This window comes from Aquarana catesbeiana, linkage group LG11, assembly GCF_042186555.1.
Source record: "Aquarana catesbeiana isolate 2022-GZ linkage group LG11, ASM4218655v1, whole genome shotgun sequence".
Lineage (NCBI taxonomy): Eukaryota > Metazoa > Chordata > Amphibia > Anura > Ranidae > Aquarana > Aquarana catesbeiana.
The window spans coordinates 225,429,704-225,456,277 of NC_133334.1; the positions used below are offsets into that span (position 1 = coordinate 225,429,704).

The 26,574-nt window shown below is 44.3% G+C and overlaps 3 protein-coding genes across 5 annotated transcripts in view; 2 read left to right on the plus strand and 1 right to left on the minus strand.

The window, feature by feature from the left end:
* LOC141112520 (C-signal-like) overlaps positions 1–692 on the plus strand; it is a 33,549-nt gene extending 32,857 nt beyond the window's left edge. Inside the window, exon 6 of the mRNA XM_073605426.1 lies at positions 210–692. Coding sequence (XP_073461527.1) covers positions 210–323 — 114 coding nt within the window. The 3' untranslated portion in view covers positions 324–692. The remainder of the gene's footprint in view (positions 1–209) is intronic.
* Positions 598–21,828, minus strand: TMEM170A (transmembrane protein 170A). 3 transcript variants are annotated; one of them, XR_012236614.1, is made up of 4 exons: positions 21,556–21,822; positions 14,241–14,411; positions 7,666–8,125; positions 598–6,666 (listed from the first exon to the last, which is right to left on the minus strand). XR_012236614.1 is itself a non-coding variant. In XM_073605432.1 (3 exons), exons 1-3 carry the CDS (start codon positions 21,677–21,679, stop codon positions 7,995–7,997), a joined length of 426 nt encoding a protein of 141 aa, XP_073461533.1. In that variant the 5' UTR covers positions 21,680–21,822; the 3' UTR covers positions 598–7,994. The 3 variants fall into 3 exon arrangements, 2 of the variants coding, with proteins under 2 accessions (XP_073461533.1, XP_073461532.1); XM_073605432.1 differs by having other exon boundaries at positions 598–8,125; XM_073605431.1 differs by lacking the exons at positions 598–6,666; positions 7,666–8,125 and having other exon boundaries at positions 13,876–14,411; positions 21,556–21,828.
* An 857-nt stretch (positions 21,829–22,685) lies between these two features.
* CFDP1 (craniofacial development protein 1) overlaps positions 22,686–26,574 on the plus strand; it is a 126,152-nt gene continuing 122,263 nt past the window's right edge. The window contains exon 1 of the mRNA XM_073605433.1: positions 22,686–22,878. Within this exon, the coding sequence (XP_073461534.1) occupies positions 22,818–22,878 (61 nt within the window). The 5' untranslated portion in view covers positions 22,686–22,817. The remainder of the gene's footprint in view (positions 22,879–26,574) is intronic.

Here is a 26,574-nt window from a genome sequence, read left to right on the forward strand (position 1 = left end):
TTGACATCGCATATGGCAAGTAGAAATCATACTGCAAATTCACACTGTGTACCTCTTTTAAATTTGCAGTGCATAAGTGTGAACCGGGGCTGAAACCTGGAAGTTGATTGGTTTCTATGCAGAGCTGCCCCAGATTTTCCACTGTTCAGGTTTAGTAAATAACACCCACAGTATATGTGATTTTCTTTTTTTCCTATGTTTTAATCCAGGCACCGCTCACTAAAGAAGACAGCGTTGGTGCCATGATGAAAATCATCTATTCCTTGAGTGAGGAACAAAGTGGCACTTTTGTGGACTGGAAAGGAAAAACTATTCCATGGTGATCTCAGTGAACAAGTCAAGGACTGCACCATACTACATGGAATAGGATTTTGTTACTAAAGTTATTTGTACATTGCAGGTACTATTTGATCAGATGTCCACAGCTGTAAAGAAAAGATTCCCGTACAAATAACGCCTATAATGTGGTATATCGACATTAAAGTCAAATGAATTAAAACATTCCTATTTAGGAAGTTTCCATTCATTTCTCTGCACTAAAGTTTTCTGTAACTGAGGGACTAGCTACCAAACCGATGAAAGAAAATAAAACACATGTATATTACTCAAACCTTTTATTGATTATATAAACACATTAAACACCAGAATAAGAAACATTAGTAGAAAAATAAAATTTTACCTTTTAAAACAAATCACTCTATTGTACATGTTAAACTGATCATGAATTATCATTAACAAAAGGTGCGTGAATAGGAATATCTGCAGGAGAAGCTATGAAGGATGGTTTATTATTACAGTATGCCAATGAGGAATGCTCTGCACAATAAAACCGAACGTTCTATGGAGCGTAACGTTCGCATTCCTTTATGGCCAAAACCAAACAGCAACGTTAATGCTTTATCACAGGCATAGTAACATTCCCTGGTTTTTCAACAAATACTGCACTGTCCAACTAATGTAGGCATATCTGTATCATTCTCAGAACGATTCATCATGGAAAAAGGAGGTCATCAATGTGTCTGTGCAGTTGTGTAACACTTAATCATAGCACAGTTACCGATAATCAGGTGCACTAGGATTCAAAAAATATGGAATAGTGATTGCATGTGTTTCATAGATTTTTAAGCATGTGTGAAGGACTCCAATTAAAGGAGTATTTACAAAACAAAAAGAAAAATTCGTAGAGTTCTTCATCCTGCAAGACGCCATGCACCTTCATTCTGTGCGAATGTTGGCAAAATCAGAAGTGACTATGTTCTTTTCTCTTCGGAGCAGATGTTCCCCATTCATAATAGCGTGATTTGGAATATACATTATGGCCACTAGATGGCTCTGACAATTTTAGTAAATAAGTATTTCCTTTGATCATCGACTCCATCTAGTAGCCATAATGTGGTATTTTCTTAGAGTGGATGTAAACCCCATTAATAAAATCTGACCTAGGCACATATACTTGCAGCGTTTTACTTATCTTTCTCCAAAGCCCCGCTGCTTCCTTCCTCTGTTATCAGCATTAGAACTCCTGACAAGTTCTCTGACACAGGAGATAAAAGCAGCTGGAAATTTGTGTTGGGGTGGGTGATTAGCAGAGAGCTGGTCTATTTACAGCAAAGCTCTGCATGTTTCTTTGTTCCTCTGCCTATGTGGAGTGGGGGGGGGGGGGGGGTGTGCCTTTCCTCCAATCAGCTGTCACACAGTGTATGCCAAGAATCCACACCCATTGGTGGAACAGGAAGAAAAAAAATTCAAACACGATGTGCACTTTCTGAAGAGTCTAGAAAGCTGAAGACAGCAGATATACATGTAAAACTTATGTAGGGAAATTTGTTTCATCTCTGTGTATCATCTGAGGCTCTTCACTTCACTGTGTGTGTGTGTATATATATATATATATATATATATATATATATATATATATATATATATATATATATATATATATATATATATATATATATAAGGGTTTACATCCACTTTAATTCACGCTACTTTTATGAATGAAAAACATCTGCCCAGGTAAGAAAATAGCCTAGTAACATTTGATTTTGCTGGCATTCACACACAACAAATGTACAGGATGAATAGCTCCCCAAATACACCCCAAAGTGTATGTAAATCCTACACTTGTTCACACCAATCTGCATGCTAAAACAGGTGCAGGCTGGTGTGCCATGTACCAGGGGTGAGGGGAGGGGCCTTGTGTTGTACACAAGGCACTGTTTACATTTTTCTTTTTTTTACTTTATTGAAACATCACAAAAATGACACTAACAACCATCCCTATTTCTGGCATACAGCACGAAGCTACTGCCTTGCAATTAGCAGTAGTGTTGTCAGGCTGCCATGTGCGCTCGTGGGCTGCCTATACGGTCCCTGATGTAGCTTGACAGTATGCACTCTGTAACAGCATTAAAGGGCCAGTCTGCCCACAAATTACATTTTATTTTGCGGTGGATACAGGCTGACCTTCATCCTAGGCTCTCTTTGGGACTTGTTTTGTGTGCCTTAAAGTGCAGCTGTCATAAGAGGATTATAAGGGCCGTCATTGCTGGCCTTCTTCTAAAATAATGTTTCAACCACAAATTATATCTATTAGGTGTGCACAGATGAATTCCTGAGACACTGACACACAAAACAAAGGCTTTAGGGGTGAGAAAACAAAAAAATGCTGCTTTGCCACTAGCAGTTTCCACCGGAAGATATGAAAATACAGGTTAAGACAGCTATTTTCATCCCCCCCGGCACCAAGGATCATGTACAATGCATACAGCAGACTCTTCTAGACAATGTTAGACTATAAAGAGTTACAATCTGGATTCATTTTTAGTTTACAAATTGCATATTTCAGAAAGAGAAACCTAAAAACACATATTCAACAAAATGAATATAAATTTTATAAAAAGGTTGATTTAGTATACAATAATGGCAAAAGCTTTCATGAGCAACAATAATATTGCAAACAAATACATGAGAATGCAAGGAAAAGAGAACCAGCTTCAAATAAAATGGCCCTTACACACTGGCTGGTGTGCTATAAGGATGGTGCAAGAGACCTGAAAGGCATATGGGTCATGCCTGGCAGTCAGAGAAGGAATACATCATGCCGATAGGGTTGCTTTAGGGCTCATACACACAGCTGGAAGGGGGGGCATACATGGTGCATGAGCATCCAGAACCTCCGTAAAAAAAACTTCCTTGGGACCCACAGCCATTTCATACAGCCGTCCATTGACAGGAATTGCAAGATTGTATAAAGCACGCCCCACAGACGTATACCCCGAATGTAGACATTCTGCATCTTCCCGCACACGTACTTTACGCAAGTGCTGGTGCATACACAGCCACAGTAATTGCTGTCAATGGGCAGCTGTGGAAGTTTTTAAAGGAGGTTCAAGATGCTCATGCACGTTGAGGCTTTAAAGTGAAACTAAAGGTTCAGATTTTCTTACATTACAATAACAAACATGTCATACTTACCTGCTCTGTGCAGTGGTTTTGCACAATGCAGACCCAAGCCTCCTCTTTTTGGGTCCCCCATTGGTGCTCCTGACCCCTTCCTCCTTAGTGCCCCAGAGCAAACAGCTTGCTATGGTTGCACCCAGGCAGGCTCGCTCCTGAGCCGCTGCTCTGCGTGTCCACTCACATAGAGCCGCGGCTCGGCCCTGCCCATCCCTCCTCATTGGCTTACTGGCTGTGATTGACCTTGGATCCCACTGCTGTCTCAGCCAATGAGGAGGGAGAGTCCCTGGAGAGCCGAGGCTCTCGTGCACAGAGCTGGAAGACGATAGGGCTCAGGTATTAGGGGGCTGCTGCCCAGAGAATGCATGAAGGTATAAAACCTTGAGCCTTTAAAACAGAGGTCTCAAACTGGCAGCCATCCAGCTGTTGCAAAACTTCCATGAGGCATTGCAAGGCTGACCATTACAACCATGACAGGCAGAGGCATGATGGGACTTGTAGTTTTGCAACAGCTGGAGGGCTGTCAGTTTAAGAACACTGCTTTGGAACCACTTTAGGGTAGACATGATGGTGCAGTCCTCCTGCTTTGCTAGGCAGAGAAACCAACCGCATTTTGCTACCCCATAAGAAGCACCTATATTACGAGGGTACATGCTGAATCTGCTCAGTGGGGGATTTTCAAAGCTTTCTCCTGAACAGAGAGGACTCTGAAAACCAGCTTTTTTTTGTTTCAGTTACATAGAATAGGCAGTGCAAGGGCTTATATGTACAATGCTAAGTAGTTGTCTTTATAGATCTAGGAACATATTGAAAAATAAATAAAGCAAATATACAAGGCAGAAATGGAAGCTCAGATTACCCACTGGCTAGGTGTACAATTCATCAGATCACTGTAAGCAGTGTAATGTCAAACTTTGGAACTGAGCGACAGTAATTGCCCATAAGCTATGCTGGAGTAGAGGATCTCAGCTTAGCATGTTCTTTGAATGCTGCAGTTTCTTGTTGACTTGTGTACAAGCCAATGACAATGTGATATGTGCATTAGGGTTAGGTGTGAACTAATATTCATCAGAGACAACGGTTCTCCATCATGGACAATACTTACAGTTTGTTTTCAATGAAGGACACAACAAATTGTGCTTGCAAGATGTAAACCAGCCATGTAGGCTATTTTCTTATGGTGAATGCAAATGTTGTAAGACCATTTATCTACACGCTACATTGAGGAGCACCTAAGTGGTTGTAAATCTCAGACATGAAATATGAACAAATCATATCCCTCTATAGTGTGAACTTGTCTCAATCCAGAACACAAAATGTCATTTTTGTCCATTGTCTTGCTCCTCTGCTATCAGGATGAGTCATATCTAATGATTTTGAATCTCCAGCAGATTGACAGCATCAGGTCTGTTCCTGTGTGTTGTGTAAAGGGGGGGGGGGGGTATGTGTCACTTCCCTCCAATCAGCTCTCAGAGCTCTCCTCACTGATGTAACTTTAGCTCTCCACCCACTTCTTTTCAGAGGTGAGAGTTCATGTGTGAATTCTGCACTTTGAATGGATGTAGGGAAAGATAAACAGGTACAACTTATTTAGGAGGATTTGTTTTGTCTCTGTGTATCACCTGAGGCCAGTCAATTCACTGGGAATATGTGAGGGTTTACATCCACTTTACCTAAAGCTGTTCATACACTTAGATTTCTTTTCTTTAGCCTAATGGCTGAAAAAAAAAATCTAAAAACAGATTTCGCCATTCACACTATACAAGGTAGATGATACTTTGCTGCTACTATTGTTGTCTTGACAGCCGCTACTGGCAGCCGGAATACCTGAACAGCAGCCGCATCTGATTGGATGCAACCACTGAATGGCCGAAAATTTTCCAAAAGGATGTCAGGCAGGAGGGTGGTGACAGGGCCACCCACAGGGCAAGTTTGGACCAGTATATCCAGAACCATCTGAAAAATCGCAGTGTATAGTCAGCTTTAGAGACACGCATATGCAGTGTCCGAAACCTCTAAAGTGCACCCGTGAAGATTTTTTTTTTTTTTTTTTTAAAGTGAATGTAAACCCAAATTAAATTTCTTTTTAGCATCTTGCATCATGACTCACTGTATATACTGTAGTTTTCTTATGCAAATATTTTCTGTTGATGCGAAGACAATGCCTCAACATTAGCAGCAGCATGGTCTGCTTATCATGTGCACTGTAGTTGGCCATTGGGCTTCCTATTAGAGCAGATAAGAAGCCACCAGCCAAGTCTGCACGGCATGCTGACAACACCATTGCTTATTACAAGACAGAGTTGTCAGCCTTCAACATTAAGCTGTTACTTGCAGGATCTCCAGATAGGAAACTTTGCAACACCTTCACAAAACAAAATTTGCTTAAGAAAACCGTATACTGTAATTTACATACACTTTAACCTTGCTTACCATGAATACCTTGTATCTCTAAGTACCTGGACATCAGAACAACTCTCCATACAATCCACTGTACCACCAGAACCCAATCTATAAACTTAGGCTAACCAGACAAGCATAGATTTGTCTTATTTGGCCCACATGGAAGGAGGAATCCCCACAGCTGGCAACTGTATTCAGACAGCCGTGACACCTACAGCTGCTGTCAAGATGATCACCAATCGGCTGATCATTTTCTATTTGACTTTTGTTTAGCCAGACGGTGACAACAGGGCTACCCACAGCCTAAACTTTGGTTGATTTAGCAGAACATTTGAGGCATGGGCGGCAGCATTACCAACCATCTTGCTAGTCACTTGCCTTGACCTTGCCCCTGCCCGCCACCATTCCCCTTATTAATGGACGCACCACCGTGATAAAAGCTTCTGGTGTCCTATTCTCTGCAGACACCAGATTTAAGATCCTAGTTCTTCTAGCTTTAAGGGAACAAATCCCCGGCTGTCCACAATATATGGATTTTTTTGTCTGTGCTGTTTCTTCCAAGAATGCCTTAGAATCAACCTTCGGGAACGTTTATTTTTGCAAAGGATCTTTGCAGAAGTGGCAGTGAAAAAATAAAGCAGCAGGACTACCAACATGGGGAAGTCCCCCATACACGGTGTGGAAGAGGGTTCTTGGGTGGAGATAGGTTTTCTTGCTGACAGACTAGATGCCTTTAAAAAAGTAAGAGATTGTTTTTCCCCAAAAGTCTCCTGAAGGGCACAGTGGTGTATTCAGTATTCACAGCTAAAAAAAAAAAAAAAAAAAAAAATACCCATTTGTCAATAGCATAAGACAGCTTTTTGATGTCTAAATCAAAGTCTTTCAGATGCAGACACAACCTGCTTCTAAGACAATGCAGACAGATACCACACAACTATCGCTATGTATTTCATGGACTGGCAAGCCATACAGGAGTGCCAAGTTACATTAGGTGATGAAGCCTATGGCAAGTAATGTCATCGTTAAAAGAGAAGTTTGGGGTTAAAAAAAAAAAATATATTGATACTCAGCTAGGTGGATACAGTATTGATCTGATGCTGCATCTGTCTCCCACCGGCTCTGTAATGAGAATTGAGTGATCGAATACCACTGATTGCTCAGTTCTCCCCTCTGCTCGGAGTAGAGAGCTGTGATTGTCAGTCAGTGGCTCTCTGCTCTCCCCTCCAGTGCTCACTGGAGAGCTGGGCTGTGGAGAGGGTGGGAGGGGCTGGCTCAGGCTCTCAGTGGATCTCTGAGAGGCTGAGCCGGGTGCCTGTCCAGGCTTCTGGGTGGATACTGACTATATGGTTGGGATCTTTTCATAGCCTGGACTGGCTCTGATGTCAGCTGACTTCAGCCCGCTGTCAGCTGAAAACAGAACGATCTGCACTCCTGTGATCCATTGGAAAAGTATAACCAAAAAAGCTTTGGCCATACTTCAACCTGACTGCCTTTTAAAAAATGTGCAGATTTAGAATTATTAGCACAACAGCAAGACAATCTGATAAGAACCGAGTAAAAATGCACTTCAAGTATGGTTGCACGATTGGAAAAAGATGAGAATATATACAAAACAGTTTAGCAGCATTAGCACTAAAAGAAGTGAATACAATTTTAAAATCATTTAAAAAGTGCCTAAAGAGGATCTGCATTGGGTGCTGTTAATCATTAAAAACAACCCTAAACAAAAAAAAAAAAAAAAAAAAAAAAAAAAGGGGGAAGGTGCAGAGTAGAGTGCATATTTGTTCTTCTATCATAGATTACCTTTAAGAAAAATTCATTAGAAAACTGTATTGTAATTCCAGAAATGGTAGCAATTGTAAAATTGTTGCAATGCTGTATTTAGTGGGTTTCGCAGAGACAGTCACTTTTTATGCCAACGTCTTATAAAACAGCTGGTGACAACGGCATGTAAAACCCCTATTATATTCCAGCTGCATGCAGCAGGTTTATCCTGGGCACTGAAGACTTAAATCCATCAGTCCTATTGACAGTGATGTTTCAGATGAAGGCTCCAATACTGGGCAGTCATGGTCAAACTCCATGCTTAAATCCAAATTTACATCTTTGACTGTGCTGGAAAGAGCAACCAGCTACAAAGTCGCTAAAATCCTCAAGAAGGAAACAACAAGCACACAGAAAGTCTGACCCACACCCAGGACCAATGCTTCAAAGGGAATCATTTCCTTGGCAGCAGCTTTGTACACTCCAGCAATGGCAGCACCTATTTAAAAAAAAAAAAAAAAAAAAAAAGTATCCATATTATAAAGAGGTGATGCAATGTTAATAAATTAAACAACTAAGCAGTAAAATGGTAAATTTAAAAATGTTTACAGCAAGTGAATGATCTCTGATATGTCAACTTTTTGGAAATCAATACTCAAAAATATGAGGTCTGATATTCCACAGCAGTTAGGAAATGTCCCAGTAAAAAGACAAAGCTTTTACTTGCTACCTGAAAATGATTGTCAGCATAATATCCAGAGACTTTAGAGAGCTAATGGATTCCACAGCAGAAAAACAGTGATATATATCTATAGATAGACAGACACACATTATAATTAATATATATATATATATATATATGTTATACCGATACTAGTATCGGCACTGATACCGAGCATTTGCCCAAGTACTTGTACTCGGGCAAATGCTCCCGATGCTTCCCCCGATACCTTGAGGACAGCTGTGATCGGCGCGTGGGGGAGTTACAAGTTCTCCCCCAGCGACTTTCACCAGCTTTAGTGACATACAGCGGTGATCGCTCACAGCTGACTGTCACTGCATCCTCCTCCGTGCCCCCTCCGTTCCTCTGTGCCTCTCCGCTGTCCCCTGCATTCCTCTCTCCTTATCTGTCCCCCTCCGTTCTCCCCCTCCGTTCCTCTCTCCTTATCTCTCCCCCTCCGTTCATCTCTCCTTATCTGTCCCCCTCCGTTCCTCTCTCCTTATCTGTCCCCCTCCGTTCTCCCCCTCCGTTCCTCTCTCCTTATCTGTCCCCCTCCGTTCATCTCTCCTTATCTGTCCCCCTCCGTTCCTCTCTCCTTATCTGTCCCCCTCCGTTCCTCTCTCCTTATCTGTCCCCTCCGTTCTCCCCCTCAGTTCCTCCATCCCCCTCCTCCTTCCTTTGTGTATGGATAGAGTCAGCTGACTCTGTCCATTCACATAACTGAAACATTGTAATCTCCTGTGATTACGATGTGTCAGTTTATGAATGGAGAGGAGCCGCTGTCTTCTCTCCATTCATTCTCAGTGCAGCTGACGCTGCAGAGAAAGGGACTGGGGAATCTCTATCCTCTGTCTCTTTCTCTGTCTCAAGGGGGAGATATCAGAGGTCTGTTAAGACCCCTGATATCTCACCAAAGCCCCCCAACAGGGCTGATTAAAAAAAAAAAAAAAACCACACACACATACAACATTCAAACCCCCCCCCCAAATAGCAAAAAAAAAAAAAAAACTGTCACGTGACATTAAAAAAAAAGTATCGGTATCGGCGAGTACTTGAAAAAAAGTATCGGTACTTGTACTCGGTCCTAAAAAAGTGGTATTGGGACAACCCTAATATATATATTATATATATATATATATATATATATATATATATATATATATATATATATATATATATACACACACACACACACACACATACAATGTTCTGATCTGCATTATACCAACGTCATCATTTTTTTTTTTTTTTTACTTGATATACAATCACCGGCCACTTTATTGCCTGCACCTACAACTGCCTTAATTCTTCGTGGCATAGATAAAAGGTGTTGGAAACATTCCTCAGAGATTTTGGTCCATATTGACATGACAGCATCATGCAGTTGCTGTAGATTTGTAGGCTGCACATCCATGATGAGACTATTCCATTCCACCACATCCCAAAGATGCTCTATTGCAGGGATATGCAATTAGCAGACCTCCAGCTGCCTCTGCCTCTGGGTGTCATGCTTGTGGCTGTCAGAGTCTTGCTATGCTTCATGGGACTTGTAGTTTTGCAACAGCTGGAGGTCCGCTAATTGCATATCCCTGCTCTATTGGATTGAGATCTGGTGACTGTGGAGGCCATTGGAATACAGTAAACTTATTGTCATGTTCAAGAAACCAGTTTGAGATGATTTGAACTTCGTGACCTGGTGCATTATCCTGCTGGAAGTAAGATGGGTACACTGTAGTCATAAAGGGATGGACATGGTCAGCAACAATACTCAGGCTGTGGCGTTTAAATGCTGCTCAATTACTAAGGGGCCCAAAGTGTACCAAGAAAATATCCCCCACACCATTACACCACCAGCCTAAACCGTGATACAAGCCAGGATGGATCCATGCTTTCATGGGTTTACGTCAAATTCTGACCCTAACCATCTCGCATCTGAAATCAAGACTTATCATTCCAAAATTTTTTTTTTTTTTTTGAGCCTGTGCAAATTGTAGCCCCAGTTTTCTGTTCTTAGCCAACAGGAGTTGCACCCGGTGTGGTCTTCTGGCTGCTGTAGTCCATCTGCTTCAAGGTTCGATGTGTTGTGTGTTCAGAGATGGTATTCTGCATACCTTGGTTGTAATGAGTGGTTATTTGAGTTACTGTTACTTTCCATCATCTTGAACCAGTCTGCCCATTCTCCTCTGACATCAGCAAGGCATTTTCATCCACACAACTGCCACTCACTGGATATTTTCTTTTTTTCTGACCATTCTCTGTAAACCCTAGAGATGGTTGTGCGTGAATATCCCACCAGATCAGAAGTTTTTGAAATACTGAGACCAGCTCATCTGGTACCAACAACCATGCCACATTCAAAGTCACTTCAATCCCCTTTCTTTCCCATCCTGATTGCTCAGTTTGAACTTCAGCAAGTCGTCTTCACCACATGTAGATTTCTAAATGCATTGAGTTGCTGCCATGTGATTGGCTGATTAGCAATTTGAGTTACCAATAATTAAACAGGTGTACCTAATAAAGTGGCCGGTGAGAGTATGTTTCCTTATGTATCCTACTTGTGTTCCATGAGCTACAACTCAAAGCCTGACACCTGTCCCCTGGCTCCACCCCTATCAGAAGGGATGCCTGGTGCACTTGGTGAAGAAGAGGCTCCGCAATGTGTGGGAAACTAGCCAGGGACCCTGCCTCTCCAATGGGGCCGAGCCTGCGGAGGTCCTGGATTCCTGGAGCCGAGGAAGGCGTCCCAGACAGCAACCTTACCTGTTAGGAAGGGGGTCCATAAGGCTCAAAGAATAAAATAAATAAAAAAATAGCTTCACTCTCTACACATCACCAAAAGACAGGGAGTTAAGCAGAGAAGAGGGATGGAGGGGACAGCATAGGAGAGAACCTGCATCTCCCTCCCACGGTATATCAGAAAGGTATTTGGGAGTCACGTGACCACACCTAATACAATAAAATAGAAAAATAATGTCACTGCAATCTAAAAAATTAAGGATTATTTTTCTTTAATCATTGAATTTGTATGATTAGAGCCCACCAAGGGGTGAAGAGCATGCAATGAATCAAGCAGATGGAGTGTCCAATGTCTGCTTGGTACAATAAAGCTTTATGGAGGACTGGCAGATGATTGGTGTATGGCCACCATTACTTTGCGGATGGAATTATATTGGATAATGGATTATACCAGAAGTGAACGCACTAGAATAGAGAAATAGTTTAGCAGAGACACCAAGATGATCCCAATATCCTACTTCGCAAAGGCTCAAGTTGGCAACAAGATCTACCTGACAATATGCTCAATTTCCTCTGCAATTACTCATATGCATAGTACAGGCAGGGAGACTATTGCTGATGTCCCTGGAGGGCTCATCCTCCAATGGCAATTTAGAGCTATGGTGGCACCAGAGGTAGCAGAATTGCCACCATTCTATAACAGTGCCATCACAGCAGAAATTAAAAAAGAAAAGCAAAGGTAGTGAACTGCAGGTTGCACATTGAGCAATCCTATACATCAAAGAGATGATTGCTGCCTCAGTCGACCACCATCCCGGCCACACACCACAACGCGTTTGGACCTCCATGACTACACCCATGGGCAGGACGAAACACGTCAGAGGGGTTGCCGAGACCGAGGTAGACTCAGGCTGCTATCATTTCTTTGATGTACGGGATTGCACAGTGTGCAGCTTGCGGGTCACTACCTTTGCTCTTAGATATTGTAAACAGTTTAGATAAACTCTTCACCCAGCCTGCACCCTGGATGGGATCCACCGGACAGGGCTGTACAAGCCAGAGCAGGAATCTGAAGCTTTAAGTAGGTTCACAAAAAATAGAAACTATTACCCAGATCAGGACCACAAATGTTTGCTTGATAGAACAAGGGTCAGGTCTAGTGGACAATAGTATAATAGTGAAGGATATACAGTGGGGACGGAAAGTATTCAGACCCCCTTAAATTTTTCACTCTTTGTTATATTGCAGCCATTTGCTAAAATCATTTAAGTTTATTTTTTTACTCATTAATGTACACACAGCACCCCATATTGACATAAAAACACAGAATTGTTGACATTTTTGCAGATTTTATTAAAAAAGAAAAACTGAAATATCACATGGTCCTAAGTATTCAGACCCTTTGTTGTGACACTCATATATTTAACTCAGGTGCTGTCCACTTCTTCCTATCATCCTTGAGATGGTTCCACACCTTCATTTGAGTCCAGCTGTGTTTGATTATACCGACTGGACTTGATTAGGAAAGCCACACACCTGTCTATATAAGACCTTACAGCTCACAGTGCATGTCAGAGCAAATGAGAATCATGAGGTCAAAAGGAACTGCCTGAAGAGCTCAGACAGAACTGTGGCAAGGCACAGATCTGGCCAAGGTTACAAAAAAATTTCTGCTGCACTTAAGGTTCCTAAGAGCACAGTGGCCTCCATAATCCTTAAATGGAAGACGTTTGGGACGACCAGAACCCTTCCGAGAGCTGGCCGTCCGGCCAAACTGAGCTATCGGGGGAGAAGAGCCTTGGTGAGAGGTAAAGAAGAACCCAAAGATCACTGTGGCTGAGCTCCAGAGATGCAGTCAGGAGAAAGTTGTAGAAAGTCAACCATCACTGCAGCCCTCCACCAGTCGGGGCTTTATGGCAGAGTGGCCCAACGGAAACCTCTCCTCAGTGCAAGACACATGAAAGCCCGCATGGAGTTTGCTAAAAAACACCTGAAGGACTCCCAAGATTGTGAGAAATAAGATTCTCTGGTCTGATGAGACCAAGATAGAACTTTTTGGCCTTAATTCTAAGTGGTATGTGTGGAGAAAACCAGGCACTGCTCATCACCTGTCCAATACAGTCCCAACAGTGAAGCATGGTGGTGGCAGCATCATGCTGTGGGGGTGTTTTTCAGCTGCAGGGACAGGACAACTGGTTGCAATTGAGGGAAAGATGAATGCGGCCAAGTACAGAGATATCCTGGACAAAAACCTTCTCCAGAGTGCTCAGGACCTCAGACTAGGCCAAGGGTTTACCTTCCAACAAGAAAATTACCCTAAGCACACAGCTAAAATAACGAAGGAGTGGCTTCACAACAACTCCGTGACTGTTCTTGAATGGCCCAGCCAGAGCCCTGAATTAAACCTAATTGAGCATCTCTGGAGAGACCTAAAAATGGCTGTCCATCAATGTTTACCATCCAACCTGACAGAACTGGAGAGGATCTGCAAGGAGGAATAGCAGAGGATCCCCAAATCCAGGTGTGAAAAACTTGTTGCATCTGTCCCAAAAAGACTCATGGCTGTATTAGATCAAAAGGGTGCTTCTACTAAATACTGAGCAAAGGGTCTGAATACTTAGGACCATGTGATATTTCAGTTTTTCTTTTTTAATAAATCTGCAAAAATGTCAACAATTCTGTGTTTTTCTGTCAATATGGGGTGCTGTGTGTATATTAATGAGGACAAAAATAAACTTAAATGATTTTAGCAAATGGCTGCAATATAACAAAGAGTAAAAAATTTAAGGGGGTCCAAATACTTTCCGTCCCCACTGTATGAAACAAATGCCTAGCACATTGCGTTATAACCCTGAGTTTGTGAACTAGGAATAAAAGAGATCAGGCTGGAAGCCAAGAAACCACATTTTCTACTTAGTTTATGCAGTGCTCTTGGACAAACTCATACACACAAGCCTGATGCTGCCTATCAGCATGTACACAAAGGCTGATGCTATAAAAGCTGTAAAGCTCCAGATACACAGTACCATCAATTGTGTAAGACCCAAGTTAATAACTGGTAAAACCTGAGAACTGTGGCTGCTATCAGTAATTTGAAATAGGGAATGCAGTAGAGAAAGTATCAACATTAGTAGCAGTGATAAATCCACATGCTTACTTGTTAATATCCCTGCAGATATTGGTCCCACAATTCCCATCAGCAGGATTGCCACAGACATGAACCTCCCATATTTGTGGCGTCTCAAAGTAAACAAAGCTAGCAGTCCAGCCGGTATATGAAAGAAGAGCGAAGAGACCAGTGCCCACAGGAATACGCCATACCACATCTCTGGAAAAAAAAAAAATCCAAATCAGGCATATTCAAGAAAAGAGAATTTCTAAAAAAACAAGCAAAAGCAATAAGGGAGACAAATAAATATTTGCTCAGGCATGTAATAATTTCTGCTGAATCGTTGGTACTGGAAGAAACCTAAGAAAGGGTGGGTTCTTTTTATTAAAATGAATTTTAACCGGTTCCCGACCGGCGCACGCCGATGTACGTCGGCAGAATGGCACGGCTGGGCAAATGGCCGTACCTGTATGTCCATTTGAATTCCCTGCCGTGCCATTGCGTGCGCGCCGCCGGCGGCGCACGTGCCGGCAGCTCCGTGAGTCGGGTCGCGCGTCCCGCGGACTCGATCGCCGCGGGTATACCCGCGATCGCCTCATGGAGAGGACGAACGGGGAGATGCTGATGTAAACAGCATCTCCCCGTTCTGCCTAGTGATAAGTGTCACTCGATCTCTGCTCCCTGTCATTGGGAGCAGAGATCAGTGACGTCACACACCAGCCCATCCCCCTACAGTTAGTAATCACTCCCCTAGGACACACTTAACCCCTCCCAGCCCCCTAGTGGTTAACCCCTTCACTGCTAGTGTCATTTACACAGTAATCAATGCATTTTTAATTGCACTGGTCGCTGTATAAATGACAATGGTCCCAAAAATGTGTCAAAAATGTCCGACATGTCCGCCATAACATCGCAGTCACAATAAAAATCGCTGCTCGCCGCCATTACTAGTAAAAATTTTTTTTTTAATATAAATGCTATAAAACCCCCCTATTTAGTAAACGCTATAACTTTTGCGCAAACCAATCAATCAACGCTTATTGCGATTTTTTTTACCATAACTATGTAGAAGAATACGATCGGCCTAAACTGAGGAAAATAAATGTTTTTTTATATATTTTTGGGGGATATTTATTATAGCAAAATGTAAAAAATTATGCGTTTTTTTCAAAATTGTCGCTCTTATATTGTTTATAACACAAAAAATAAAAATCGCAGAGGCGATCAAATACCACCAAAAGAAAGCTCTATTTATGGGAAAAAAAGGACGTCAATTTTGTTTGGGAGAAACGTCGCACAACCGCGCAATTGTCAGTTAAAGCGACACAGTGCCGAATCGTAAAATCTTCCAGGGCTGAAGCGGTTAAAAACAGTAACTATTACAACTTTTTTTTACTACTGTAATAACTTTCTTTTTTTTTTTTAACAAAGCAAAAAAAAAAAAAAATCTGATTTAAAGGCTCAGTTCACCTTTGAAAAAAATAAATAAATAGAAATGCCTGTTATGCAGGAAAAAAATGGATTGCGGGTACAATCTCAGGCAAATTCCTCCTTCGTCTCTCTCTTTACAGGCTTTTCAGTTTGCTTGCTGGTGGATTTGGATACCCCCTCCCACACACCTCATTTCGATTACATATAGGGGAGCTCTTTTGTAGTTTACAAAAACTTGCTGGAAAAACTGATAAGATTGTTCGATTTAGGGCGACTTTACACGGCCCAGGTGCAGTCCCACTGCGCTTTTCTATAGACTTCTATGAGGTCCTGCAGTTTTGGTGCCCCATCTGAAACCGCACCAAAATGGCAGGACCTCATCAAAGTTTATGGGAAAGTGCAGCTAACCCACATGAAAACAGCTTAGCAAAAGCGCACTGGGGCAGTGTGAATACAAAATTTAGTATCAGTTCAGTCCACAGTTACATGGACACTGGAATTCTGGAAAGATTTTCTGTACCTGCAGAAAACACCACTAGTCCAGTGATCACCACTTGCTTCCAGGTCCCGGACTGGGCAACTGACCTGATGCATTGTGAACACAGGAGGTTGACAGCTGAACAAGGGCTCTATTCAAAGAATACCTTGAAAGAGGTCCAGAGGTGGTGTGGTGACATCATGCTCTTCATATCATCCAAATAAGAGAACGCACTGCATTCATGCAGAAAATGCAACGCATCGTCTGAATGGTGCCCATGCCAAGCGCCCGAACTGTAGTGTTCAAAACACAGCAAGGTGGCCACTCAGCATGGGACGCGGAAGTAAGTGGAGTTCATGGGAGTAGCAGCTTGGGACGTACCGATACCTAGTATTTTCATAAGTACTCATGAAAATGCTCCCGATACCCAAAACCAATACTTTGTGGTGCAATTTGCATCCATACGAAATAAATGGGCTCAAATCGCACTGCAAAGAATCCTATGCGATTTGAACAGGAATGTGGTGCGATTCCCGCCTGCATTGCATGCCATTTCCCCCACTGCTCCTGTGTGTGTGAACCCTGTATAGAAAGGGAAGCGCCATCTAGTGCAGCAATGGGCAATTAAAAATGTTATAACAACTCACATTAAAGTACAAATCTAGTCAAAGCCAAATCTGCATAGTGTCCCCCGTCCCACCAATGATAGAAAACTACAGGCGCTGGAGGTGCTCACAGGGCTGAAGGAGATGTCCGGCAGTCCGCCCCCAAGCTGTAGTAGCAATGTGAATTGTTATAAAATTTTTAAGAAACTGCCCATCGCTGCACTAGATGGCGCTCCCCTTTCTTTACTGGTTTCACACACACACACACACACACACGAACAGTGGGGGAAATAGAATGCAATTCAGACAGGAACTGCATTCCTGTTCAAATCGCATGCGATCCTTTGCAGTGCAATTCTCTCCTATTCATTTTGTACGGACGCAAATCACACCGCAAAGAATAGGTACTTGGTATCCGAAAAGTTTTGACTGGCTCGTTGCGAGGCTGAGACGGGGGGCATCAGTCCAGGCACCTGGTGGATCCAGACTTTGTCGTGATGAGGTGGTGCCTGGACTGATTCCAGTGACGTCAGCAGAGAGCGGACTTCAGACTGCTCCCTGCTGAAAACGGATCACAGGAGTGCAAAACAAATTGCACTCCTGTGACCCAGAGGAGAAGTCCAGCCAAACGAGCTCAGGCTAGACTTCTCCTTTAAGATAAAAAGCCTTCTGTGTGAAGCAGCCCCCCTCATACTTACCTGAGCCCCATCTCTATCGAGCGATGTCCATGACTTCCTCGGCAGTCCGGGACTCCCCTCCTCATTGGCTGAGACACAGCGCCATTGGCTCCCGCTGCTGTCAAAGTCAGTTAGCCAATGAGGAGAGACAGGGGGTGAGGCGGAACCACAGCTCCATGTCTGAATGAATACACGGAGCTGCAGCTAGGCTTGGGTGCCCCCATAGCAAGCTACTCGATGTGGGGGCACTCAAAGTGAGGGAGGAGCCAGAAGAGCCAAAGAGGGACCCGAGAAGAGGAGGATCCAGGCTGCTCTGTGCAAAACCAACTGCACAGAGGAGGAGGTAAGTATAACAAGTTTGTTATTTTTTATTGAAAAATAAAAAAGCGATACTTTACAATCAGCACCTCCCGGCCCTTTAATGGGTTTATGATCATGTCTCTGCCACGATTGGCTGTCACAGTGGTCACATAATCGGAAGGCTCCCAATCACAAGTAGCAATTGGGAGCTTTCCTTTAGGTGCCGGAAGCGACCAGGGTGCGAGCTCTCGGCACAGGTTTGATTACATTTTGGTACGCAAATATGTTACTTCTTAATGGCTGTTAAAACACGACCAACAGAGGCATGAAATATGAGCGGCACAAAAACATGCGAGGCTCATCGCCCAAAAAAGGTGCAGGAGCTGCTTTGGCGCGTTTTTCTGCGTAGGGCAGCCTGTTCTAATGAATGAGCTATTGTGTGAGAAATGCATGTATGCGTGACACACGGGTGTGAATGGGGCCCTCATGAGATGCATGTATGTGTGACACACGGGTGTGAATGGGACCCTCATGAGATGCATGTATGTGTGACACACGGGTGTGAATGGGACCCTCATGAGATGCATGTATGTGTGACACACGGGTGTGAATGGGACCCTCATGAGATGCATGTATGTGTGACACAAGTTTGTGAATGGGACCCTCATGAGATGCATGTATGTGTGACACACGGGTGTGAATGGGACCCTCATGAGATGCATGTATGTGTGACACACGGGTGTGAATGGGGCCCTCATGAGATGCATGTATGTGTGACACACGGATGTGAATGGGACCCTCATGAGATGCATGTATGTGTGACACACGTTTGTGAATGGGACCCTCATGAGATGCATGTATGTGTGACACACGTTTGTGAATGGGGCTCTCATGAGATGCATGTATGCATGACACACGGGTGTGAATGGGGCCCTCATGAGATGCATGTATGTGTGACACACGTTTGTGAATGGGGCCCACATGAGATGCATGCATGTATGACACACGGGTGTGAATGGGGCCCACATGAGATGCATGTATGCGTGACACACGGGTGTGAATGGGGCCCTCATGAGATGCATGCATGTATGTATGACACACGGGTGTGAATGGGGCCCTCATGAGATGCATGTATGTGTGACACACGGGTGTGAATGGGGCCCTCATGAGATGCATGCATGTATGTATGACACACGGGTGTGAATGGGGCCCTCATGAGATGCATGTATGTATAACACACGGGTGTGAATGGGGCCCTCATGAGATGCATGTATGCGTGACACACGGGTGTGAATGGGGCCCTCATGAGATGCATGTATGCGTGACACACGGGTGTGAATGGGGCCCTCATGAGATGCATGTATGTGTGACACACGGGTGTGAATGGGACCCTCATGAGATGCATGTATGTGTGACACACGGGTGTGAATGGGACCCTCATGAGATGCATGTATGTGTGACACACGGGTGTGAATGGGACCCTCATGAGATGCATGTATGTGTGACACAAGTTTGTGAATGGGGCCCTCATGAGATGCATGTATGTGTGACACACGGATGTAAATGGGGCCCTCATGAGATGCATGTATGCGTGACACACGGATGTGAATGGGACCCTCATGAGATGCATGTATGTGTGACACACGGGTGTGAATGGGGCCCTCATGAGATGCATGTATGTGTGACACACGGATGTGAATGGGACCCTCATGAGATGCATGTATGTGTGACACACGTTTGTGAATGGGACCCTCATGAGATGCATGTATGTGTGACACACGTTTGTGAATGGGGCTCTCATGAGATGCATGTATGCATGACACACGGGTGTGAATGGGGCCCTCATGAGATGCATGTATGTGTGACACACGTTTGTGAATGGGGCCCACATGAGATGCATGCATGTATGACACACGGGTGTGAATGGGGCCCACATGAGATGCATGTATGCGTGACACACGGGTGTGAATGGGGCCCTCATGAGATGCATGCATGTATGTATGACACACGGGTGTGAATGGGGCCCTCATGAGATGCATGTATGTGTGACACACGGGTGTGAATGGGGCCCTCATGAGATGCATGCATGTATGTATGACACACGGGTGTGAATGGGGCCCTCATGAGATGCATGTATGTATAACACACGGGTGTGAATGGGGCCCTCATGAGATGCATGTATGCGTGACACACGGGTGTGAATGGGGCCCTCATGAGATGCATGTATGCGTGACACACGGGTGTGAATGGGGCCCTCATGAGATGCATGTATGTGTGACACACGGGTGTGAATGGGACCCTCATGAGATGCATGTATGTGTGACACACGGGTGTGAATGGGACCCTCATGAGATGCATGTATGTGTGACACACGGGTGTGAATGGGACCCTCATGAGATGCATGTATGTGTGACACAAGTTTGTGAATGGGGCCCTCATGAGATGCATGTATGTGTGACACACGGATGTAAATGGGGCCCTCATGAGATGCATGTATGCGTGACACACGGATGTGAATGGGACCCTCATGAGATGCATGTATGTGTGACACACGTTTGTGAATGGGACCCTCATGAGATGCATGTATGTGTGACACACGTTTGTGAATGGGGCTCTCATGAGATGCATGTATGCATGACACACGGGTGTGAATGGGGCCCTCATGAGATGCATGTATGTGTGACACACGTTTGTGAATGGGGCCCACATGAAATGCATGCATGTATGACACACGGGTGTGAATGGGGCCCACATGAGATGCATGTATGCGTGACACACGGGTGTGAATGGGGCCCTCATGAGATGCATGCATGTATGTATGTATGACACACGGGTGTGAATGGGGCCCTCATGAGATGCATGTATGTGTGACACACGGGTGTGAATGGGGCCCTCATGAGATGCATGCATGTATGTATGACACACGGGTGTGAATGGGGCCCTCATGAGATGCATGTATGTATAACACACGGGTGTGAATGGGGCCCTCATGAGATGCATGTATGCGTGACACACGGGTGTGAATGGGGCCCTCATGAGATGCATGTATGCGTGACACACGGGTGTGAATGGGGCCCTCATGAGATGCATGTATGTGTGACACACGGGTGTGAATGGGGCCCTCATGAGCAGGACTGGTACAGGAATTTTTGACACCCTAGGCCAGTGGTTCTCAACTCCAGTCCTCAGGACGCACTAACAGGCCAGATTTTAAGTACTACCTTGGGGAGATGCAGACTAGAATACTGCAATCACTGAGCAGCAAATGATATCACCTGTGATGTATTTCAGTTATCTTGCAAACCTGGCCTGTTAGTGGGTCCTGAGGACCAGAGTTGAGAACCACTGCCCTAGGCAAAACCTCATTTTGCTGCCCCATTGGCTCCACCCCCTTTTGCCCTGCCCTTCTGACAGAAGGCGCCACTATACAGGAAGCATCAGCTCTGCTTCCTCTAGCGCTGGCTCCAGTGCTGCATCTCTAATTACACTACCGGTCGGACTGAGATCGTTACATGCTGCAGACGCGGAGGGAAACCAGCAGCCGGCGCCCCTAAGCAGCAGTGTGCCCTAGGCGGCTGCCTAGATTGCCTAGTGGTAGCACCGGCCCTGCTCATGAGCTACTTTGGCGTCTGTCTTGCGTATGGCAGCCCATTGAAACCAACAGGCTGTCCTACACATGACGCACAACAACAAAAAAGTGCACATGAAGACATGTAGGTGTGAATGGGACTATGACAATAAGCCCTCCAATGTATAATAGGGGGTCCCTCTGAAGCCAGCAGTATGAATGCCCTCCAATGATGACCTGCAATGGGTTGTCACCTCACACACACAATGTGGGGGATGGGGTGTACACAGGGCTCTTCTCTCACCCGGGAAGCCGCACAGGGCGGTAGAAGTGGGGCACACAGAGGCATTTCCAACCCGAGGGACCAGGCTGAGTCTCAGGATCTGCTGTAGAAGCCCGGTCTCTCCCCCCGTCCCTCCGCTGTCCATACTTCCGCCATCCACCGCCGTCCAGGCCTTGACCTCTCCCCGGAGCTTCCCAACTCAACTTCCCCGAGCCCCTCTCGCCTTCTTCCCCAGACCCACACAAGTTACAGAGCAGCAGCCAATCGGCGAATGAGGAAACGGAGGGGCGAGGCTGTCAGAAACAATACTTCCTGATTATTGGTTACTGTGCATGTCTGTTATTATTACAACCAATAAGCGGATCGCCTACTTTGTGTGCGGAAGTGGCGTTTTATTTGGGTTCTTTACGTATCCGCTATGCATTAGAGAGCAGGAAGTCATGTGGCGCCATGTTTGTAAAAGGCATTTTCCCCTTTACCTGTCCTGCCTACGGATATTAATTTGGCTTTGCATGAGAAGGGCAGGTTATGCAAACTTGCATTCAAATCAAAGTTCCTGCCCCTTCCTGCGGCAAGCAAATGCTGTCACCTTTAGCACATGCGCCTTACAGGGTATGACCCGCAGATCTGGTGTTCCATCAGACTGTGTAGCAGAAGTGACGTTTCGTCGCCGCCATCTTGCTACACCCCGCATCTGTCCTCAGTAAGGATACACAGAGAAGGGGCAAGCGGCCATCTTGTTACACCCACCGGAGTTTTGCATTTTACATTTATTTAAAAAGTAAACTGAGTTTATATAGTGAGATACAGTGCTTAGAACTCCATCTGAATGTTTAGATGTTGAATTTTAAAAGCACCGAACTTCTGTCAGATTAGCAAACCTGTGAGATGAGCAGGCTTTCCGCTGCTTTTAAAATTCAACATCTAAACAGTCAGACGGAGTTCTAAGTACTGTAAATCACTATATAAACTCAGTTTACTGTTATAAATAAGTGTAAAATGCAAAACTCTGGTGGGTGTAACAAGATGTCTGCTTGCCCCCTTCTCGGATTATCGTTACTGTGGAGAAGTCTGAGGTGTAGAAAGATGGCGGCGACGAATCGTCACTTCTGTTACACATTCTGACGGGTCGCAGAATCTGACGGAACAGCGGATCTTCGGGTCACACATGCGTGTTGTGAAGCGATCTGCTTCCTGGCATGCGTACTGTAGTGCTCACTTAGCTGGGTGATTGCAGTTCTATTCGGTTACCGGGTTCTGTTTGTGGAATTCACTTTACGACGATGTCTGACTGTGACTCCGAGGATTACTCTTCCTCTGATGATGAGGACTATGTGCCCTCAGGTAGGTGTATGACCAGAGACATGATAAGGTTATCTCTGCACTCACCTATTGTATCCTATGGGAGGAATACACACAATACAACCCACTTTAGATCCACCAACAGTGATGTAGTGCGAGGGTCTGCTGCTGCTTAATATCATACAGACTGGATGGATTTGCCTCTAAATTCTTTCAATTTTACATGTTTTCACTTACATTTAAAAGCATCAACTCATTTGATTGCCTAGTGATGGAGAACCTTGGCACCCCAGATGTTTTGGAACTACATTTCCCATGATGCTCCACTACACTGCAGATGGAATGAGCATCCTGGGAAATGTAGTTCCAAAACATCTGGGGTGCCAAGGTACACCACCACTAAACTATTGTTTTCTACCCACTAGAATAAATAAACATGCATGAGTGCCCATTTATGTGCGTTTTTGAGCCTTTCTTTTTCATGGGGAAAACTGCAAAAACACTTCTGGAACGCGTGACTGGGCCATGTTTTTTTCTACCTCTGAATGCTGTGCATACAAACGTGCTAAAACACCTGCATGGGCACATTAGCTAATGGCCCGTGTATCGTACGAAAACAGTTGTCCGAGGAAGGATCGTACGATATTCGGATCGTATGTACACTACTTTCGACAGCCGATCACGACCGTTCATTCGATCGGACATACCCAAAAATTTTCCTCGTACGATTCCAGATCGGACGATTTTCATTCAGTTAGTATAATTGTCCGAACATATAATACAAATACATTACAACACATGACATCATTTCTGATTTTTTTTTTTGTCCATTGTACGAGAATTTTCGTGACTTTATTTAGCTATTCAATTTCTACTTGCGTCTATTAAGCGAGAACGATCGTACGATCTTCGGAACTTGTGTACGAGGCATAAGATGCATTCAGATGTGTTAAAAAAAAAAAAAAAAAATTTAAAAAATAAATACAAAACATTTCCTGTAGAAATCTGCAGCAATGTTTGTTAAAATCCCTGCTATGTACATTCATCACCCAGGGGGGAATTGTTTTTTCTTCCTCAACAAAACCAAAGTTACTCTTTAAAGTAAGTGATTGTAAAGGTAGCTATTTATTCTATGCATGAAGGTAAAAAAACCTTCTGTGTGCTACTCCCCCCCCCCCCAATACTTACCTTAACCCCCTCTTGATCCAGTAAAGTGCATGGGACTGCCTCTCCTCATTGGCTGAAACATTGACTCCCACTGCTGTCAATCACAGCAAGTGAGCCAATGAGGAGAGAGCGGGGGGGGGGTCTGTTTGAGCAGCGGCTCTATGTGTCTTAGGGAGACAGAGCGGGGCTCAGGAGCAAGCATACACCAGTGCCCCCATAGCAAGCGGCTTGCTATTGGGGGCACTGGTCAAGGTAGAGGAGCCAGGAGCACTGGCGGGGAACCCCAGAAGTGGAGTTTTGGAGGTTGCTTTGCAAAACCACTGTACAGTCCTGGAGTTGGTTTTTCACAGCGTTTTCCTGGATATATTCCTACCTGCCCAACGTAGAACTCTTTTTTTTTTTTTTTTTTGTACATGCTCCTCTTTGTTGAGCTACAGTGCCTTGAAAAAGTATTCATACCCCTTGAAATTTTCCACATCTTGTCATGTTACAACTAAAAATGTAAATGTATTTTATTGGAATTGGACGGAGAGCGTCTGTGAAGTTCAGCAATTTTCGAGTCTTGCCACAGATTCTCAATTGGATTTAGGTCTAGACTTTGACTGGGCCATTCTAACACATGAATATGCTTTGATCTAAACCATTCCATTGTAGCTCTGGCTGTATGTTTAGGGTCGTTGTCCTGCTGGAAGGTGAACCTCCACCCCAGTCTCAAATCTTTTGCAGACTCTAATGCCGCGTACACATGAGTGTAATTTCCATCCATCCATTCCTCTCAAGCTTGGCTTGCATACACACGGTCACACAAAAGTTTGCTGAACTTTCGACCGTCAAGAACGCGGTGATGTACAACACTACGACAAGCCGAGAAAATGTCCCAGAATGCGTCGAATTGTTTCTGAGCATGCGTAGGAATTTTGCGTGATCGGAATTTCAGATTGGAACTTTTTCCAACTGAAAAATTGAGAACATGCTCTCAATCTTTTACTGGCTGGAATTCCGCCAGCAAAAGTCGAATGGAGCATACACAGGATCGCATTTTCAGATCGAAAGCTCTCATCGGACTTTTGCCGGTGGAATTTCCGCTCGTGTGTACGGGGCATATCAGGTTTTCTTCTAAGATTGCCCTGCATTTGGCTCCATCCATCTTTCCATCAACTCTGACCAGCTTCCCTGTCCCTGCTGAAGAAAAGCGTCCCCACAACATGATGCTTCCACCACCATGTTTCACAGTGGGGATGGTGTGTTCAGGGTGATGTGCAGTGTTAGTTTTCCACCACACATAGCGTTTTGCTTTTAGGCCAAAAAGTTTAATTTCAGTCTCATCTGACCAGAGCACCTTCTTCCATATGTTTGCTGTGTCCCCCACATGGCTTCTCGCAAACTGCAAACTGGACTTCTTATGGCTTTCTTCTTACCACTCTTCCATAAAGGCCAGATTTGTGGAATGCACGACTAATAGTTGTCCTGTGGACAGATTCTCCCACCTGAGCTATGGATCTCTGCAGCTCCTCCAGAGTTACCATGGTCCTCTCTGCTGCTTCTCTGATTAATGCTCTTCTTGCCTGTCAGTTTAGGTGGACGTCCATGTCTTGGTAGGTTTGCAGTTGTGCCATACTCTTTCCATTTTCAGATGATGGATTAGACAGTGCTCCAAGATATGTTCAATGCTTGGGATATTTTTTTATAACCTAACCCTGCTTTAAACTTCTGCAACTTTATCCCTGACCTGTCTGGTGTGTCCCTTGGCCTTCATGATGCTGTTTGTTCACTAAGGTTCTCTACAAACCTCCGAGGGCTTCACAGAACAGCTGTATTTATACTGAGATTAAGTTACACACAGGTGGACTCAATTTACTAACTAGGTGACTTCTGAAGGCAATTGGTTCCACTAGATTTTAGTTAGCAGTATCAGAGTAAAGGGGGCTGAATACAAATGCACGCCACACTTTTCACATATTTATTTGTAAAAAATGTTGAAAACCATTTATCATTTTCCTTCCACTTCACAATTATGTGCCACTTTGTGTTGGTCTATCACATAAAATCCCAATAAAATACATTTACGTTTTTGGTTGTAACATGACAAATTATGGAAAAAAAAGTGAAAGTGATATTAGAGTCTTTTTTTTTTTTTTTTATTATTATTCATTTAAAAATAACAGACATATTATACTTGCTCTCTGCAGTTGTTTTTGTACAGAGCAGCCCCGAACCATCTCTTCTCATGTCCCCGCCGGAGCTCCGGCCCCTCCCTCCTGCCCCCACAGCAAGCAGCGTATCAATTCAGACAAGGAGCCGTAACTTGGCCCTGCCCCTCTCTCTCCTCACTGGCTTTGATTATTAGCCAATGAGGAGGGAGAGTCCTGGACAGCCAAGGGTCTTGTTGAACATTGCTGGATCGAGATGGTGCTTAGGTAAGTATTAGGGGGGCTGCTGCACACAGAAGGTGTTTTTTTCTTAATACAGAGAATACATAAAACACCTTCTGCCTTTACAATCACTTTAACCCCTTCCTGCCGAGCGTACGCAGATGTGCGTACTCGGCTTTCGGGGGTTATACCGGGATGA

Bases quoted from the DNA above. Each gene is read 5' to 3' on its own strand.
- TMEM170A (XM_073605431.1), bottom strand. From the start codon at position 21,679: ATGGACAGCGGAGGGACGGGGGGAGAGACCGGGCTTCTACAGCAGATC. The intron at 14,412-21,555 runs GTGAGAGAAGAG...TTTTTTTTCCAG, and splicing joins CGCCCTGTGCGGCTTCCCGG to AGATGTGGTATGGCGTATTC.